Source organism: Chrysochloris asiatica, unplaced genomic scaffold, assembly GCF_000296735.1.
Source record: "Chrysochloris asiatica unplaced genomic scaffold, ChrAsi1.0 scaffold00095, whole genome shotgun sequence".
Taxonomy (NCBI): domain Eukaryota; kingdom Metazoa; phylum Chordata; class Mammalia; order Afrosoricida; family Chrysochloridae; genus Chrysochloris; species Chrysochloris asiatica.
The window spans coordinates 7,443,345-7,464,035 of NW_006408613.1; the positions used below are offsets into that span (position 1 = coordinate 7,443,345).

Genomic DNA, 20,691 nt, shown 5'->3' on the forward strand with positions numbered 1-20,691 from the left:
ACTATATTTTCAAATTTTGTCTTATACGCAGAGATTGATCATTGAATTCAGAACGGTATATTTTTCACTTCATGTGTCTACTATATCATAATTCAGCTAATTTAATTTGCCTTGAAAACACTGCATGGCTGAATTGATGGTTATGATAACTTGGTTTTCTAAAATGTATTCTGCTAGAGCTTTATTTAAATGTGTAAGTCACCTTCAATTAAAGACAGATTTATGAAAACAGAGGAGGACACATTTTTTATTTAGTTTAATACAGGAATTAAAACTGTTGAATTTTTAAGAATTAAACATGTTTTCACTTACCATAACCAATAGGGAATGTGATCTTCCAAGTGCAGTCTAAGTTGTTGGGGTAAGCACCAGGAAATCCAGGACTGAGGATCACTCCACTCATGCTGCTCAATATTCCTCCACATGTTGCTGTTAAATGGACAATGGCTGTCAGTTCTGTAGATTATCATTTTCTTTAAAGAATATATCATTTACACGGCTCTGCTTTACTATGCTAAGTAAAAGCAAGTCTTTATTTTTTATTTTGATATTTTATAATATTTGTATAATAATGATATGTAATATAATTTTATTATTTATTTCATTTCAACCTTATATTGTATAGTAATAATGAAATGCACTACATTCTAGTCATATATGGGCCTCTCTCCACCACACGTTTCCCAGTTTGTCGCACCAAGGTGACTTGTATGTGACTTTGATGTTGGAAGCTATGCCACATATATTTTGAATGACACCCATGGTGAACAGATTTCAGCTCACTTCCTAGATAAAGACAGACTCAGCAGTAGAATAGGTATACTACTTTTAAATGTTTAGCCACTGAAAATTTTATAAATACCAATGAAACACTGTCAAACAGTACCTGACTATCAAAAAATGACATGGTAAATATAACCAGAATATTATAAGATATAGTGCAGAAGATGAGCCTCGACTTTCAATATTTAAGGATTCTTTGGGCAAAAAATTAAATGATGCAGAAAGTCTCAAAAGAATATGGAATAAACACTACACAAAGTCACTGTACCAAAAAGAAATGGTCGATGTTCAAACATTTCAAGCAGTAGCATATGATCATATGACCAAGAGCTGATGATACTGAAGTAAGATACCAATTTGAGGACTAAGATGCAACTGACCCAAGCCATGGTGTTTCAATAACCTCATATGAAGATGAAAGTTGGACAGTGAACAGGGAAGACTGTACAAGAATTGATGCATTTGAGTTATGGTTTTAAAGGTAGCATGGGCTGCGAGAAGGACAAGCAAATCTATGTTGAAGGAAGTATAACCAGAATGCTCCTTAGAAGACAAAATGGTCAGATTTTGTTTTTCATGCTTTAGACATGTTATCAGGAAGGACCAGTCCCTGGAGAAGGACATCATGTTTGGTAAAGTAGAGAGACAGAGAAAAAACAGGAAACCCCCAACGAGATTGATTGGCACAGTGAAGCAACAATGGCCTCAAACATAGTAGCAATTGTGAAGATGGCACCGGAAGGACAATATTTTGTTATATTACACACAGGTTTGTTACGAGTCAGAACCAAGTCAATGATAATTAACAACAACAAATGCGTCTCACTCCTCATCTTTGGGTTCCAATGTAGTTTTTCATTTAAAAAGAAAAAGTAAGGATAATGTTCAGGTTAAAAAGAAAAAGTAAGGATAATGTTCAGGTTAAAAAGAAAAAGTAAGGTTAAGGTGATTGAGAGGTAGAAAGGAACGTGGTAGTCCACTATGGTAGGGACAGTTGCCATTCTTTTATTTCTCCTTTCCACATGAACCCTGAGATTTTAAACCTCCATATACAAATAATTTCAAAGTTTAGATGACATATTATTGGAAATATTTATTTTTATCAAGAAATGGCTTTCAAGAATTAAAATTAAAATATCAAATATAAATAATATTTTTCACTTATGAATTAATATGGAATGGTGAACAAAAGATCGATACTTATATTTTTTCTGGATGGAAGTATAATAAAGGCTGCAATTTTGTTTTGTTTTATTTGTTTATAGGCTTGGTGTTTTTATTTTCCTCAGTACCCAAGTCTATCTGTTTCTCAGTTTGGGTAATTGAATTATTTATTACTAAAAAACATTTAATACATAAGATTTTTTTGAGATGTGGGGAAATCAGTCTGTTAGACTAACTTATAACACGAAAGAGAATTACCTTTTTAATCTGCTGAAATATAAACAACACACTATGTTATCATATTCCTTGACAAAAATGAATCATAAACAGCATATAATAGCTCCGAAGAGAAATTTCAGTGTGTATTACGGCTTGTAAAATTGTTTGCATTTGTTCATATAGAGTTGATTGCATTCTCCTGAAACATCACCTGACATTATTGGAATGTTGTGCCCATCATTTTAGAGACAATGGACTTCTAACTGTGACCCACAGTAAGATCAAAGTTTTAGAAGCAGGAGAGGGACAGTGAAGCAAACATTCATAATAGATCTAGAGCATGCCATCTGATACCCATTCACTTATGAATTATCTTTAATTTAAAATAATTGAAAGTCTAATATGTGCTAACGGTGCACAAAGATGATAGAAGTATAGTTCTACTTTCAAGACCCTTGGGTCATAGTTAGAAAGGGAAAATTGTGTAAATTATATCATTACAAATGTATTTTAAAAAAGAAAGAAAAAAAGTCATGCACTTTGTATAATTGAAGTCTAGTGTAAGAATGCTTAATTGTAACTAAAAGCAAGACCCTGGACAAAGATAAGGTGAATGAGGCACTTCCTTCAGATGAAAAATTTAAAGGACTACAAAACTCTTCATTAATTAAGAGAAATAATATTTTAATTCAATAACTGAGAAAAAAACAATGTATGAAAATCTACGATAAATAGAATATCAAAAATGTTCCTGACTTTTCCTATGCCCCAATATGGCTTGACTGAGCACTAAACATGGATAAAGTCAGGGATGATATCACATATGTTCAATGGGATCTTGAAAGAGAAGCAAATTTCTGTATGGAAAAGGGAAGGAAAAGAATGCTAAGCACTAAGAAGAACTTGAAAGTATGAGCTAGGATAGTAATATAAAGCATGTGCTTGCTAATATCTATAACAGGATGAAAGGTGAGTCACTGAGGCCAAGGCCAAAATCATGTCACACATTTTGACTTGAATATACAACCCTATACAGGGTTGCTATGTGTCGGAATCAACTTGATGGCACTTAACAACAACAACAAGCAGACAAATACTAATAAACTCATTTACATGATAAGTTTGGAATGTAGAATAAAATGGGACTATTGTTTGGGAGCTCTGGTAGCGTAGTGGTTACAAATCGGGCTGCGAACCTTAAGGTCAGCGGTTCGAAACTACCAGCCACTCCGCGGGAGAAAGATGAGGCTTTCTACTCCCGTAAAGATTTACACCCTCGGAAACCCTGTACAGGGTCGCTATGGGTCGGAACCGACTCGACGGCACTTAACAACAACAACATAGTTTGGGAATTATGTGGCGACAGAATACAATTATCAGGCGATAAGCTGATATATTTAAAAAATGAGGTGGTAAAGGTAGCAGCATCAGATGTACTCAAGCGTGGCAACAATAGTGAGGTTGGCCCAGGATAGGTCAGTGTTTTGTTCTGCTGTGTATAAGGTCGCTATGAGTTCCTACTAACTCGATGGCACCTAACAACAACAACAAAGGTAAGGACCAAAATTGAAGATGCATTTGGGTGATACAGTTAATAGGAGTGAGGAATCCTTTTAAAATGGGGACAGATAGAAATCTAATAAAGCATTTAGATTTGTAGTCTATGAATAAATAGTCACTGAGAAAGAAAAGTTTAAAGAAGACAATAAGTAATGGAGGTTGGGTACATTTAATTTTAAATGACCATATAGCATCTATAGGGGTGTCTAAGTGTCACAACAAGTTGTTTTAAAATACACCCAGTGGACCATGAAGTAAAAGTCTGATGACGATCTGTTTCTGTTAAAAATACAGCAGAGAAAACTCCATGCAACAGCTCTACTCTGAAACACATAAGATCATCATGAGTTGGAATCAACTCACAGAAATGTCTTATGGAACATCTATAGATTTCCAGTGAAGATTAAATAGCAGATCAGAGCTCAACATAGATTTATATGCTAGACGTTGTTGTTGTTGTTGTTAATTGCCATCGAGTAGGTTCTACTCATAGTGACCCTGTATAGGGTTTCCAAGGAACAGCTGGTGAATTTGAACCACTTATCTTGTGATTAGCAGTCCAGTACTTATCCTACAGTGCTACACCAGGACTCCATGCTATAGATACTGTTCCAAACATTTATCACCTATACCAAACACTTTGGAAAGTAAAATGGGTTTTGAAAATGACTATGCTGGACCAAGAGGCAGTTGTTCAAACAGAACATGGGAACACTGGATGTGTTAAAATTGAGAAAGGTGTACAACAAGGTTGTATTTTTTCACCATACTTATTCAACCTGTATGCTAAGCAAATAATCCGAGAAGCTGGATTCTATGAAGAAAAATGTGGCATAAGCATTGGAGGAAGACTCATTAACAACCTGCGATATGCAGATGATACAACCTTGCTTGTTGAAAGTGAAGTGGACTTAAAACATTTTACTGATGAAGATCAAACAGCACAGCCTTCGGTATGGATTACATCTCAATGTAAAGAAAACAAAAATCCTCACCACTGGATCAATAAACATCATTCTTATTGATGGAAAAAGATTGAAGTCGTCAAGAACTCCATTCTTCTTGGATCAACCATCAACACTCACGGAAGCAGCAGTCAAGAGATCAAGCGACATATTGCATTAGGCAAATCTGCTGCACTAGACCTTTTTAAAGACTAAGGTGAGCCTGACCCAAGCCATAGTGTTTTCAATAACCTCATATGCATGTGAAAGCTGGACAGTGAATAAGGAAGACCATAGAAGAATTGATGCCTTTGAGTTACGGTATTGGAGGAGAATATTGAAAGTGCCATGGGCTGCCAAAAGAACAAATAGATCAGTTTTGGAAGAAGTGCATCCAGAGTACTTCTTAGAGGCCAAGATAGCCAAACTTCGTGTCTCATACTTTGGACATATTGTCAGAAAGGACCAATCACTAGAAAAGGATATCATGTTTGGTAAGGTGGAGGGTCAGAAGAAAAGAGGAAGTCCCCCAATGAGATGGATTGGTCAAGTGGCAACATCGATGGACTCAAGCGAGGCAACAGTATTGAGGTTGGCCCAGGATCGGGCAGTGTTTCATTCTGCTGTGCATAAGGTTGCTATGGGTCGGTACCGACTCGATGGCACCTAATAACAACAACATGCTGGGAGAACAAGCATATTTTACTTAAGTCAAGATTTCTTTTTCAGATGTACTACATTGTGTGTAACTGAGCCTGAACTGAGAGGGTAAACCAGGCAGAGTTTAAAGGAAAACAAAGAAAAATGCTCTAATATCTACCAGTTTCTACATTTCAAGACCTTCCTGTGATAGAAGCCAATGAAAGCCAACAAATACCCTATTAGTGTTAAGTGTTGTCATGTAAGTTCTGACTCTTTTAGCAAGTCTGTATAGGGTTTCCAGGGACCAGCTGGTGGGTTTGAATTGCTAACATTTTGGTAATCCTACAGTGCCACCAGTTACTTTAAGAATCAATAAAATTCCAATTGCCTAATATATTCTAAAGGAGCTCTGGTAGCGTAGTGGTTACAAATCGGGTTGCGAACCTTAAGGTCAGTGGTTCGAAACTACCAGCCGCTCCGCGGGAGAAAGATGAGGCTTTCTACTCCCTTAAGGATTTACACCCTCGGAAACCCTGTACAGGGTCGCTATGGGTCGGAACCGACTCAACGGCACTTAACAACAATATATTCTAAAAGTTTTTGGATCCTCATGGCACACATTCTTCTTCTTGATATAAAATGTCTGAAATGTTTTCACCTAAAAATGTGACCTGATTTCCCAGGCTGGATGAGATTATCCATGTGGATGGTAGCTTTTGCCTCTCTGGTATAAAATATTATAACTCCAATTTAAAATCATTTATCTTTGTTTCTAAATTTTGTTGATGAAAACCTGAACTGCCTGAGAATAAAGCCAGAGACAGAAGACTGCTCAGATTTTCAGACCAACTACTTTCATTCATCCCCACAAATTAAAACTGACTTTCTGATATAAATTATAATTTAAGTTTAGTGCGAGCTAATAATCTATTCCATGTAGGCTGATAAAAAACATAGTTACTTTATTCAATGAAAGAAGATTGTTATACAACTACTACAGTATTATATTATTATTATGTAACAAATGTTCTAAAGGAAATATAAGCATTTCTTTGATTTAAAATTTAATACTTTATATTAAAAAGGATAAACAAGTACATATTAAAAACCCAAAATGGTAGAACAAGCAGGTCATCATTGGGCAAATTATCGTGTCCACAGCAACACAAATACAGATGTTTCCATACCAATGCAAAGAGGAGATGGATAGTTCCAACGACGAACAGTTCCTGGCATACAAGAAATATGAGAACGACCCTGTTTAAAAGAAGACAAAAGAAAACTCACATACTGAAAACATAATGTCTAATGATTAAATGTTAGAATATTTATTATCTTATTCCAAATATAAAATAAAATCAGAAATACTGAAGTAATGATATGACTGAATAATAGATTATGAATCAAAACAGCCAAAAAAGTACATAATAATTATTTCTTTTTACTAAATAAGTAATTTAATAGTCCTTTAAATTGGCAATATTTCTGCCCAACTCATTTTCTAATGTTTAAAGAAGATGAATTGAACTGAACAAAGTAAGTCTTTTGTTCATCGTGAGATATGATAGCTTTTGGATGGAGAGGTGGCAAACAATTAGGAACTACTAGCAATTGATTGTTAGATCTCAACAATATGTTATCTGCTTACGAAAAGGTAAGTATTGTTAATTGTCTCTGCTTGTAAGTTGATTATATTATTGTTATAATAATTGATATGACCATTAATATTCAGACGAGCACCGAATTAGTTCTTGCTTAATCAGAGAAGAAAGATACTTCATATTATTTTTATTATCAGACAGCCTCATAGGATATCAAATTAACATGACTGTAATGAAATTAATCATCATCATGCAGATTGCTTTAGCCTTTAAATATATGAAGCTTTCAACTGTCAACCTTTACTCTCTATGCTTGTATTTCTCTTTGAAAATCAAAAAGCAAACATTTAATTTTTGAATTGTTTTATGTTAAAATATCTCATAGAGTAAAAGGTACTAAAAAGATATTTCTGTGTGCAGATACATATATTTTTCCCTTGTGATGACTCTATGGCCTTATTTGCTATGTTTTCTTATCTCATGAATTTCTATTTGTCACCTGCAACTGGCACAGAGTTAACAGTAAAAATACATCTTTAATTCATGCTAAATAATCCCAACCACGTGGGGGATTTAATGCATTATCGATGACAAACTGATTTCCTAGCTTAGAAACCATACTTGATTCATATGTCACAAAGCCAATTTCCCAATATTTTTTTAAAGTAACTACAGCAAAGAATGGCAGTATTTACTTTCAAAGATGACATTCTGGATCATGCTTTTTCTGTTAAATTGTAAGATTCTCAGTGTATATTCATTCTATAATCCATTAAAAAAATCTGTAAAAACTTCTTTCTAAAATATGCACAAATATAAAGTGCAAAGCCTGTAAAGATATTTATTGAAGAGTAGCAACAAAACAACATTTATACCAATCTAAGTAATACTCAATATTGATTTTTGTGTAAACATTTCATATTAGTGATCCTAACTAAAATTTTTATAATGGCTCAAAAACCAGGTATGACTTTATATATTTATTAACTAGTTATACCCAAACAAGAACTTTCTCTTCAAGTCAATCACATCTAGAGAAGATAGAAATCATTCAAATATTCAGAATTTACTTTTAATGCCCCATGCCCTGGGATGTGCATTTATAGAAATTTGTTTGAAAAATGTGCTAGAAAGATATGTTTTCATGACTATTGTCTAATGGTATGAAATGTCATTATAAACATATTAATTTGTTTGCAAAATTTTTAAAATCCAAAATCCTTTTGTGTTCATGTGAACGAAAATCAGCTACTTGAGAACTCAAAGCTTGACTACATTTATAATGAAGGAAAAATGTTTTTAAAAAGCTTAGTTTGCATTTGTAAAAAAAAAAAAAATGAAAGCTTCGATTAGGCTCTCGCGGGCTTTTATCTCTAAGAAACAGATTAAGCAATTCATTCTAAGAAACATTCTTACTAAAGAATCCTTTCTGTTTTCATTTCTGAGGACTGTGAAAATGTAACTTAAATAAGTATGTTTACAGAATTAAAAAGTGACATCAGAAATAAGAATGAACATGGGCATGCATGCAGAGAGCAAGTATTAAAGAGGGAATTTGGGAGAAACTAGAGAGAATATCCTATTTAGTTGGCTTAAGTTAATTACAATGCAAGCAAACTAAAAATACCAGTGAGTGTATACTGAGATTGGGTTATTGACACACATTGCTTTCTTTTATAAATTTGAACCCCCAAATCAAATTGTATAAGTATTTGGTAGTTTTCATTTTCCTTATTTTTGACAGGAAATGTCCCTCTAAGTGAAACTCATAATTTTGCAAACTCGGCAGTTCAAACTCACCAGCTGCTCCTTGGAAACCCTATACAGGTTTGTTATGGATCAGAATCGACTCAACAGCACTTAACAACAACAACAACCCTAACCTTACGGTTTACTAAAAGTTCTGCTATCTAAGTACGTTGGTTGACCAACCACAGTAAGGACATTTTAATTCAACCTTTAAGACTAGGTTTTACTGCTTCTCAGGTTAGAGTTTAAAAAATTATGAGTTTCACTTAGAAGGACATTTCCTCTTATGTGTCAGTTGGACTTCTGGTATGGCACTCTAGTAAAGCACTGGACTGTGAACCATGAGGTCAGCAGTTCAAACCCACCAGTCGCTCCTCAGAAATTATATACAGGGTTGCCAAGGGTCAGAACTGACTCGATGGCACTTAACCACAACAACAGTGAGTGTCAATTATAAAATGCTTCCTACATTATTCTACACTGCAAAGATTTAGCTATCATTTTATAGAGACAAAACAATTATTGCAATAACTGCCTTGATCTATATAAAGTATGCTTGAGCATGTTTTTATGAAGGTGTCTTTGCATAGTTATTTGTCAATGATAATAGTAATAGTTTTCATTTATTGATGTGTACTTAGTTGTTGTTAGGTGCTGTCAAGTTAGTTCCAGCTTAAAGCAATCCTATGAATAACAAGATGAAACACTGCCTGTCCCTGTACCATCCTAGTCATTTAAAAACTGCTTTATCTTAACTAACAATCTAGGCTATTCCTACACATGATCCTGACTGATGTACTTTTGTTTACCTCACCTGTTCCTGTACTCCCTCTCTTGTTCACTTCCTCACCAGCACAATACATATAATATAGCACTGACAATTGAAGTCCTGGTGTGGTACTGTAGGGTAAACACTGAACCACAAAGTCAGTTTGAACCGCAAGGTCAGCAGTTCAAAATCACCAGCTACTCCCTAGAAACTCTTTATGGGGTCGCTATGAGTCAGAACTAACTCAACAGCTCTTAACAACACCATTGACAACATATGCCTGATTGGGAATTACATAAAGTTTTTTGTAAAACACCTAGTTTGGCACCCAACACAAAGTCAGTATTTCCTAGTGGTTGTTACTCCAACACACATCCAAAAATTGAATTAAGGTATCAATTCTGCTATATTTTGCAATTTTTTTCTGTTGCTTATTCAGATTGTTTTTTAAAATTTGCAGAATATGGCTTAAAGAAATCCCATTGAAAATTTACCAACTTCAATGTTGTAACAAACTTAATACAAAAATGTTTCCTTTTACCTGAGCTAAGTGAAGAGTAAAAATATTAGTAGACTTAAATATCTCTACTGGACTTTGGAATATACATGTTTAGAATATCAAATTTTATTTTAAGCAGGGAGAAATTATATAAGTTCAGGAAAAACTGTTCTGGGAGCAAATTTATTCATGGTAAAGCCATACAATAAATTACAGAAAATTTACTACACTTGCTATATATTCATTTGTAACTAAAATGCTTCTAAGAGTTCCTGATTCAAAATTCAGTGTTGAAAACTTGTATTTAATATCTCTGAAAAAAATTACTTGAATATATTAATTGAATACTTTGCACACTACATGGCACAGGAAATTAATGAGAATTTATTAAATTGGATTGTGAGAACAGTTTGCAAAGGAAACAAGCACATAACTCCAAAGCAGATCTAATAATTGGATTGGTAGGGTAGGACCTACCAAAAGACTGTGCAAACTTGACCTTTTAAAATTTGTCTACATGCTTATTGAAAAAGCATACATTTGTAAGTTTGCAAAGCAGAACAAACAAGTGATTTCAAAGCAGATCCAATAATAGGATTGCTAGGATAGGACCTACTAAGGGATTGTGTAAATACTTTTAGAATTTTATCTGCATGTTTATTGGAAAAGGATAACATTAAAAATATATATATATGAGGTTCTGAAAATAAAATGCTCAATGTTGGGACAGGGCTTTCTCATTAAAAAATTCTTCCCATGTGATCATTAAATCTACCAGCATGAAGAGTAAATATCACTATGGTAATATTAAATTAGGAGTGAAGCTTGAAGTAAACTGGTTAAGAAGTATGATGTTGAATCCTCTCTATTAACAAGAATTCAATGAACGATACCTGCAATGTGTATCCCGGTTCACACCGAAAGGAAAGCACATCATTCACCATATACCGATCTCCTGTTTTGATGCCATTGCTGGGAAGGGCTGGTTCTTGGCATGCAGCAAGTCCTACAGCTGTAGAGATGGAAAAACCAAGATTTATAAGCCATAAACTAAAGACAACACTCTTATTATCTGAAAAAAAAAAAAAGTCTTGTTTTTTTCTATTATTCTCATCTTGTGGAAATTAACAAAATTTTGACAATTTCTCATGCTATTTTACCAAAAAAAGTTTAAGCTACTTTACCTTAGTTGTGTACCAGTTCTTATACTAACTTATTTCAGAATTAAGTAGTTTTTTACATTATAAAAATGTTGTTTCTATGTTTAGTATAAAATAAAACAATTCCAATGCATACACATTTCAGAGGGTCCTTAAAATTATTTCCTATTATACATAAAACTTCATGATAACTCTGTCTTGCCTTATTTTTCAAGCATATTTTGCAGTCTTTTTAAAAAATTCTAAGCGCAAACCTGGAAATGCAGTCCTTTGTGGGGGAAAAAAATAACATGATAACAAATATTCTATATTCAGTAGCTCTAACTCTCTCTTTTTTTCTTAAAGACAATAAAATACTTTCATTGACAGCTTCAATCTTATCTCTATTTCTCATGATGTTATTTATTGGTCCATTGGTGAGGATTTTTGTCTTTGATCTTCATCAGTATTTTAAGTCCTCTTCCCTTACAGCAAGCAAGGTTGTATCATCTGCATATCACAGGTTATTAATGAATCTTCCTTCAATCCTGATGCCACGTTTTTAATATAATCCATCTTTTGAAATACTTACTCAGAATAAAGATTGAATAGATATTGCAATCTAGTATTCTGTAAATGCAGTTATAATATAATGTAGAAATTCTCCAATAGTTATTTTGGAGAGTTTTTTTGGAGAATTTTTCAAACAATTTTACAATTTACTCATTGCAGATATCTTTGTTCTTGAAAAATTAATTTTAAATTCCTCTATATGATTGTGTTTCACAACTTCAGTTATTCTTTAGAACAGTTTTCTTATTTATACAACTTCCTAGATGTCTGTTTTTGTGTCTAAATAAATGACTTTTAAATGACTGTTATTACTATTTATCCTGTCATTTCATTATTCAGCCACCCATGGTTTAACAACATCAAGTATCAGTTTCACTTAATACAAACATCATTTGAATTAAGTGAAGTTCTAAACTTCTCATAAAAAGGGATTTATTAAATAAAGTTCTTCTATTTTTTGGTATATTTAAGAACGCTGTATGAATTTCCTGACTTAATTGAAAATATTTCAAATTTATATTCACAATCACACATCACCTAGTTTCTTATCGCATTTTCTTTATTTCACATTTTTAATTATACAATGATTAATGCTGTTGTTAATGCTAATAATGGACACCCTACCCCCACCCCTGAAGGGTTTTCCTACGCATGCCCACAGATCTCGAAATTTAAAGTGACAGTTTCCATTTAAAACCAAACGGCCACCATTCCTCTGTCAGTGTGTCTTACTATGGTGGCTTGTGAGTTGCTGTGATTCTGAAAGCTATGCCACCAGTATTTTAAATACCATCAGGGTCATCCATGGTGGACAAGTTTCAGATGAGCTTCCAGACAAGAAAGACTAGGAAGAAAGAGTGATGAACTACTTCTAAATACTTTGTCACTGAAAACCTTATGAATATCAGAGAAATACTGTCAGATATAGTGCCAGAAAATGAGCCTCTCAAGTCAGAAGGCACTCAAAATGCGACTGGGGAAGAGCTGCCTCTTCAAAGTACAGTTCACTGTGATAACATGAATGGAGTAAAGCTCGTGGGAGAAAAGCCCATGGGACCTTAATTTACTTATGGGGCACAACTCAAAATGAAGAGAAACAACTGTAAATATCCATTGAAAAAAGGAACATGGAATATACAAAGTATGAATCTGGGAAAATTGCAAGTTGTCAAATTTGAAATGGAACACATAAGCATCAATATCTTAGGCATTAGTGAGCTTAAATGGACTGGTATTGGCCATTTTGAATCTGACAACCACATGGTTTACTATGCTAGGAATGACAAATTGAAAAGGAATGGTGTTGCATTCATCATCAAAAAGAACATATCCAGATCAGTCATGAGGTACAACACTGTCTGTGATAGGCTAATATCCATGTGCCTACAGGGAAGCCCAGTTAATACCACCATTATTCAAGTTTATGTACCAACCACTATAGCCAGTGAGGATGAAATAGAAGAATTCTACCAACTTCTTAAATCTGAAATCAATCAAATATGCAATTGAGATGTATTGATCATTACTGGTGATTAGAATGCAAAGGTTGGGAGCAAAGAGGAAAGATCAGTAGTTGGAAAATATGGCCTTGGTGATAGAAATGATGCTGATATGACATCAAGAACATCATACATAAAGAGAGCAAAAAGTCATTAAGAAGACAAGAATGAAGGAAAAGATCAAAATGGATGCCAGAAGAGACACTGAAGCTTGTTCTCCAAGGTAGAGATTCTAAAGCAAATGGAAGAAATGAGGTACAAGAGTTAAACAGAAAATTCAAAGGTCAGCTCAAGAAGACAAAGTTAAATATTACAAGAAAATGTGCAAAGATCTGGAGTCAGAAAACCAAAAGGGAAGACCACACTCAGCATTTCTCAAGTTGGGAGAACTGGAGAAAAAAAAAAAAAAAAATTCAAGCCTCCACTTTCATTATTGAAGGATTCTCTGGGCAAACTATTGAACGACGCAGAAAGCATCAAAACAAGATGGAAGGAATACACAGAGTAACTGTACCAAAAGCAAATGGTTGCTGTGCAACTGTTTCAAGAAGTAGCATATGATCAAGACCCAATGATACTGAAGGGAGAAGTCCAAGGCGCATTGAAGAAATTAGCAAAGAACAAGGGAAGAGGAATTAATGGAATAAAAATTGAAATCTTTCAAGAAAGTGAGGTGGCACTGAAGGCACTCACTCTTCTATACCAAGAAATTTGGAAGACAACTATCTGGCCAAGTGATTGGAAGAGATCCGTATTTGTGCCCATTCCAAAGAGAAGTGACCCAATGGAATACAAAAAACATCAGACAATCTCTTTGATATTCCATGTGAGTAAATTTTTCCTAAAGGTAATACAGAAACGGCTACAATCATACATTGACAGAGAACTTCCAGAAGCTCAACCCGGATTCAGAAGAGGTCGTGGAATGAGAGATATCATTGCTGATATCCTATGGATCTTGGCTGAAAGCAGAGAATATCAGAAAGATGTTTACCTGTGCTTTATTGACTACACAAAGGCTTTCAGTTGTGTGAATCATGACACGCTATGGACAACACTGTAAAGTATGAGCATTCCTGAACATCTAATTGTGCTCATGAGGACTCTGTACCTGGACCAAGAGGTAGTTGTTCAAACAGAATATGAGAACACTGAATGTTTTTAAATTAAGAAAGGTGTGCGACAGGGTTGTATTCTTCACCATACTTATTCAACCTGTATGCTGAGCAAATAATCTGAAAAACTTGGTTATATGAAGAAAAACGTGGCATCCAGATTGGAGGAAGATAGATTCATTAACAACCTGCGATACGCATATGATATAACCTTGCTTGCTGAAAGTGAAGTGGACCTAAAATACTTACTGATGATGATTAAAGACAACAGCCTTCAGTGTGGATTGCATCTCAATGTAAAGAAAACAAAAATCCTCACCACTGGACCAATAAGCAACATTCTATTAACAGAGAAAAGATTGAAATTGTCAAGGACTTGGATCAACCATCAACACTCATGGAAGCAGCAGTCAAGAAATTAATGGACATATTACATTAGGCAAATCTGCTGCACAAGATCTTTTTAAAATGTTGAAGAACAAAGATGTCAGCTGGAGGACTAAAGTGCACCTAACCTCATATGCATGTGAAAGCTGGACAGTAAATAAGGAAGACTTCAGAAGAATTGATGCTTTTGTGTTATAGTGTTAGAGGAGAATATTGAAAGTGTCATGGGCTGCCAAAAGAACAAACAGATCTGTGTCAGAAGAAGTGGAGCCAGAGTGCTCTTTGGAGGCCAGGGTGGACAAACTTCGTTTCTCACACTTCAGACATATTGTGAGAAGGGACCAGTCACTGGAGAAGGCTATCATTTTTGGTAAGGTGGAGGGTCAGAGAAAAAGAGGGAGAACCCCAGTGAGATGGATTGGCAAAGTGGCAGCATTAATGTGTTTAAGTTGGCAACAATTGTGAGGTTACCCCAGGACCATGCAGTGTTTTGTTCTGTTGTACATAGGGTCGCTATGAGTCGGTACCAACTCGAGGGCACCTAAAAACAATAACATGATTGTTAATGTCAAATGGAAATTGCCTGAAAGCAGAGAATACCAGAAAGATATGTACTTGAGCTTTATTGTTTAAAATGCATTCAACTGTGTGCATCATAACAAACTATGAATTAGATTGCAAAGAATGGTTATTTCTGAACACTTAATTGTACCCATGTACAGATAACAAGAGAAAGTCTTTCAGACAGAACAAGAGGAATCCTGGTGTGGCACTGTGGGTTAATGCGCCAGATGGCAAAGCCGTTTGCACTACAAAGTCAGCAGTTCAAGCTCACCCGTCACTTCTCAGAAACCCTATATAGGGTCACTATGGGTCAGAACTGACTCGATGGCACTTAACAACAATAACAAAGTGTTTTAAATCAGTAAAGATGTGCACCAAGGTTGTATCCTTTCACCATACTTATTCAATCTTTATTCAGAGAAAATAATGTGAGAAGCTGTAGTATATGAAGAAGAAAGTAGTATCAGGAAGGAAGAAAGACTCTTTAACAGGTATGCAGATGACACAACAGTGCTTGCTGAAAGTGAAGAGGACTTAAAATGCTTACTGGTGAACTTCAAAGACCACAGCCTTCAGCATAGATTGCACCTCAAGATAAAGACAATGGAAATCTTCACAGCTGTATCAGTAAATAACATCATGATAAATGGAGAAAATGATATTGAAGCTGTCAGACTGCTATTTGTTTGGGTCTACAATCAATACTTACGGAAGCAGCAATCAAGAAATCAAACAATGTAACACTTTCTGCAAATCTACTGCAAAGATTTGTTTCAAGAGCACAGATTTCAGTTTGAAAACAAAGACTTTCCTGATCCAAGTCATGCTATTTTCAATAAATTCATATATATGAAAGTTGTACAATGAATAAGGAATACCATGGAATAATAGATGCATTTGAATTATGGTTTTGACCAAAAAAAATATTCAAAATACCATGGACACCCAGAAGAACAAATAAATCTGTCTTGGAAGAAATACAGCCAGAATATTCCTTGTAAGTAGAGATATATTTTCAGGAAGGAATAGTCCCAGGAGAAGAACATCATGCTTGGAAAAGTGGAGAATCAGCAAAAAAAGAGGAAGACCTTTAACAAAATGGAGTGACACAGTGGCAGCAACAATGGGCTCAAACATAACAATTGTGAGGATGACTTAGGACTGGGCAGTGGTTTGTTCTGTTGAGCAGAGGGTTACTATGACTTGGAACTGATTTGACAGCACCTAACAACAAGAATTGTTCTAGATTTGTGAGAAAATCCGATGACCTAATATTTATTCATGACATTTAAAAATATTTATAGTATCAGGATCCTATACAAATTTGCCATACCCATGTTGAAAACTATATGAAAAAAGTAACATAATAGATTTTTATATTTCCTAAAATTGGCCAGAGAGTAGCACAGTGGATCTGTAGAATAAGTATTGGACTGCAGGCCACAAAGTCAGTGGTTCAAGCCCACCAATTGCTTCTTAGGAGAAAAATGAGACTTTTTGCTCCTGAAAATGTTTACAGCCTTGGAAACCTTATGTAGGGTCACTATGATTTGGAATCGCGTCAACAGCACTTAGCAACAACAAAAAATTGGTCAGTGATGAACACAATTATAAAACTAAATACTAACTATATCTTCAAATAATATAGCTGTATACTGCCATATGGGGTCCTGGTGTAGCACTGTGTAAGATAAGCAATGGACTGCTAGCCAAAAAGTCGTCCGTTCAAATCCACCCATCATTCTTATTCAGGGTTTTATGAGTTAGAGCCAACTCAACAGCATTTAATAGCAATAGTATCAACATACTATCATATATTGCAAAAAAAATAAAAATAAAAAAGGCAATCCAGAACACTTAAGTTTGCTCATGTGTAGAGCAACAGGCAGTTGTTCAAACAGAAACAGGGATATTGTTGTTGCTAAGTGCTGTGTAGTCTGCATGGTTTAACATCAGAAAAAGTTGTGGGTATTATTTAATATCTCTTCTATCCACAGTTGTGGTGGTAGTTTTTGTGGATTGTGGAGTCAGTTCTGACTCATAAGTAACCCAATAAATCTTTACAGGAACAGAGAGCTTCATCTTTCTCCCACAGAGTAACTGGTAAATTCAAACTTCTGATCTTATGGTTATCAGCCCAGCTCATAATCCACTATACTATCAGGGCTCCTCTAATATACTGTTAATTACTGTAGAGTCGATTCCAACCAATAGCAACTCTGTATAAGGTTTGCAAGGAGTCACCGGTGAGTTTGAACCATCAATCTTGTGGTTCAAACCAACTTTGTGATAGAATGTTTATCCTAAGTATAAATTGGTATAAGCATGTAGGACATCAAAATGAACTAATATCACAAAGAAAATAAATATGTTATACATTAAACAGGCAAAAATAAATGCAAATAAGAAAGAAGAAAATAAATGATTGTGGGTTGATACATTCAGGGAGATGCAATTTGAACAAATCTTAAGGAAAAAGTAGGATTTTGAAAGACAAAAAGAAACAGTGGGATAAAATATTTGGTAAGAATAATATGGTAAAATGTGCTTAAAAGTAAAAATGAGTAAAGCATATTTTGGAGACAATATCAAACTGAATTAAAATACTTCAGAGGAAAAAAGTTAACATATTATATAGTACTCTAAATACCATGATAAAACCCACTGCCACAGAGTCATTCCAACTAACCTTGACCCTTTAGGACACGGGAACTGCCCTACAGGGTTTCTGAGATTGTAGATGTTAAAGAAAGCTGACTGTCTCATAGGCTTCCTGTGAGCATCTTATGACTCTTAACCAATGACCTTTTGGTTAGCAGTCCAGTGCTTAACCCTGAGCCATCAGGGTCCCTTGAAGGCTGTAAGAAGACATTTATAAAAATAAGGAGTCCTGGTGGTACGGTGTAGGATAAACACTGGAATGCTGACTGCAAGGTCAGTACTTCAAACCCACCAGCCATTCAGGGTCATTATGACACAAACTTAATAGGATTGAGGTTTTCATAAATGACTAGCTAGTGGTTAGCTATGTCACAGAATCACCATTCATTATTCATTCCATTTCTAGCATTTTTATTCTCTAGTTACTTACCATGAAATATTTGCAAGACATGCTATAGAATAGAGAATTCTTTCAAGTTTTACACCCAAGAGACAAATTTGGTAGAATAACATTATGAATTTTAAAGCTAGTAAAAATATCCTGAAACTAAAGGAATGATTTTTAAAATACAGCAATCATAATTTATAAATTACAAACACAGGCTCATGAGTTATGAATTTGGCTCCCTTTTGCATTATGGAAAATTCCTTTATATTGTACCCAATAGTTGGGTGTAGATAACTTATGCTATTGTTATGAGCTGACTCAACAGCTCTGACTCACAGGGAACCTATGCTCAGCAGAATGAAACACTGCCTAGTCCTGGGCCACCTTCGCAATTGCTGTTACACTTTAGCCCATCACTGCTCATTAGGGGTCTTTCTCCTTTTCACTTAGTCTTCACTTTACCAAGCATGTGTCCTCCAGGGACTAGTCCCTCCCAATAACATGTCTGAACTATGAAAGATGAAGTTTCCCCATACTGGCTTCTAAGGAACACTCCTTCTGTTCTTCTTCCAACACAGATCTTTTTGTTTTTCTGGCAGTACATGGCACTTTTAATATTCTTCTCAAAGACCATAACTCAAATACATCAATTCTTCTATGGTCTTCTTTATTCATTGTCCAACTTTCACCTTCATATGAGGTTACTGAAACTCCATGGCTTCAGTCAGGTGCATCTTAGTCCTCAAACTCATATCTTTGCTCTTGAACACTTTGAAGAGTTCTTGTTCAACCTATTTACCTAGTGCAATTTATCCTTTGATATCTTCACTGCTGTTTCCATGAGTTGATTATGTTGGTGGTGGTGGTTATGTGCCGTGGAGTCAATTTTGACTCATAGATCCAAGTAAAAGGAAGTCTTTGACAACTGCAATATTTATCCATTTATCATGATGTTATTTATTGGTCCAGTTGTGAAAACTTTTGTTGTCTTTACAATGAGGTGTAATCCATACTTAAAACTATGGTCTATGATCTTCATCAGTAATTATCCACAAGTTAATTGCTTGGTGGACTAGGCTGAAAGTCTGTGCAGACCCTCTGTAGTGAGGATATGGAAAACTGATGAGACAAATGTGGAGGATAATCCTAGAACTCTGAGCTTCAGATAAAGGGATAGAAAAGTGCATTGAGTGCTTAATGGGAGAAAGAGCTGAGCAGATGCAGCAAGACAGGAGGTAATTGCTGAGCTATGGTGGCCAACCTGATGTGCTGCAGCCATCTTGAGTATTTGTGAGTGGCTTCAGAGATTTAAAAAAAAAATTGGAATGCAGAAACTTACCTGTGACTTTCAAACACAAAGAAGACAGCAACTGTGGCTATACAGCCCAGCCACAGCTGTACAAACTACAATCTCTCCAGTTGGTCTAGAATCAATACAAGTTGCTATATATTGGATCAAGGACAACAAACATCAGCTGAATCCCTTTGAACTGAACTGCATGAACAGAGAATGGCCCATAAGTTCACCTCCTGATCACACCCACCAGGAGGCAATTGGTGAGTGCCTAACAAGACACCAACATATATTCATCAACTTAATATAAATACCATACAACGCCTCTAAAACAGCAGACAACTTCTGTTTGCATGAAGAAACAAGACAGAGTATCTCTAACAAATAACCAAAAGGCAAAGCTAGAAAATATTTTTGAGGAAAAAAACGCACTGTAACTACCTGACAAAGAATTCAAGAGAATGATATTTAGGTACCTCCAAACAGTTGACAGAAAAGTTGAGTAAAACAAGGAAGAATTCAAAAAAGCACTACAGGAACAACCAAACAAGATGGTAAGTATTTTACGTCCTCTTTGCTCCAGCAAGTAAGTTTGTGTCATCTGCATATTACAGGTTACTAATGAGTCTTTCTCCAGTCCTGATGCCACGCTCTTCTTCATATATTTTAGTGTTTTGGATTATTTGTTTGTTATAAATACTGAATAGGTGTTGTAAAAGGGTACAACCTTGAAACATACCCTTCCTGACTTTAAAATTTTCAGTATTCCCTTGATCTGTTTGAATGACTGTCTCTTGTACTAGGTACAGATTCTGCATGGGCACAATTAAGTGTTCTGGAATACTCATTATTTGCATTGTTATCCCTAACTTGTCATGATCTACATAATAGCAAAATAGTGAAATTATTAAAGCAATATGTTTATTTTTATAGATAGATAGTACCAGTTTACTATCTATCTAATATTTTCCTTATAATTTCTATATATTTGGATTTAGTAATCCCCTGTCACTCAACAATTTTGCTATTCTATAGCTCACCACTGGACCAATAAACATCATTCTTACCAATGAAGAAAAGACTGAAGTTGTCAAAGACTTCATTCTTCTTGGATCAACTATCAACACTCACGGAAACATCA

At 35.0% G+C, this 20,691-nt stretch overlaps 1 protein-coding gene across 1 annotated transcript in view; it reads right to left on the reverse strand.

The window, feature by feature from the left end:
* Positions 1-20,691, reverse strand: part of CSMD1 (CUB and Sushi multiple domains 1) — a 2,529,117-nt gene that overhangs the window by 378,796 nt on the left and 2,129,630 nt on the right. The window contains exons 36-38 of the mRNA XM_006866725.1: positions 10,824-10,942; positions 6,500-6,569; positions 313-429 (exon numbers count right to left, since the gene is read on the reverse strand). Coding sequence (XP_006866787.1) covers positions 313-429; positions 6,500-6,569; positions 10,824-10,942 — 306 coding nt within the window. The remainder of the gene's footprint in view (positions 1-312; positions 430-6,499; positions 6,570-10,823; positions 10,943-20,691) is intronic.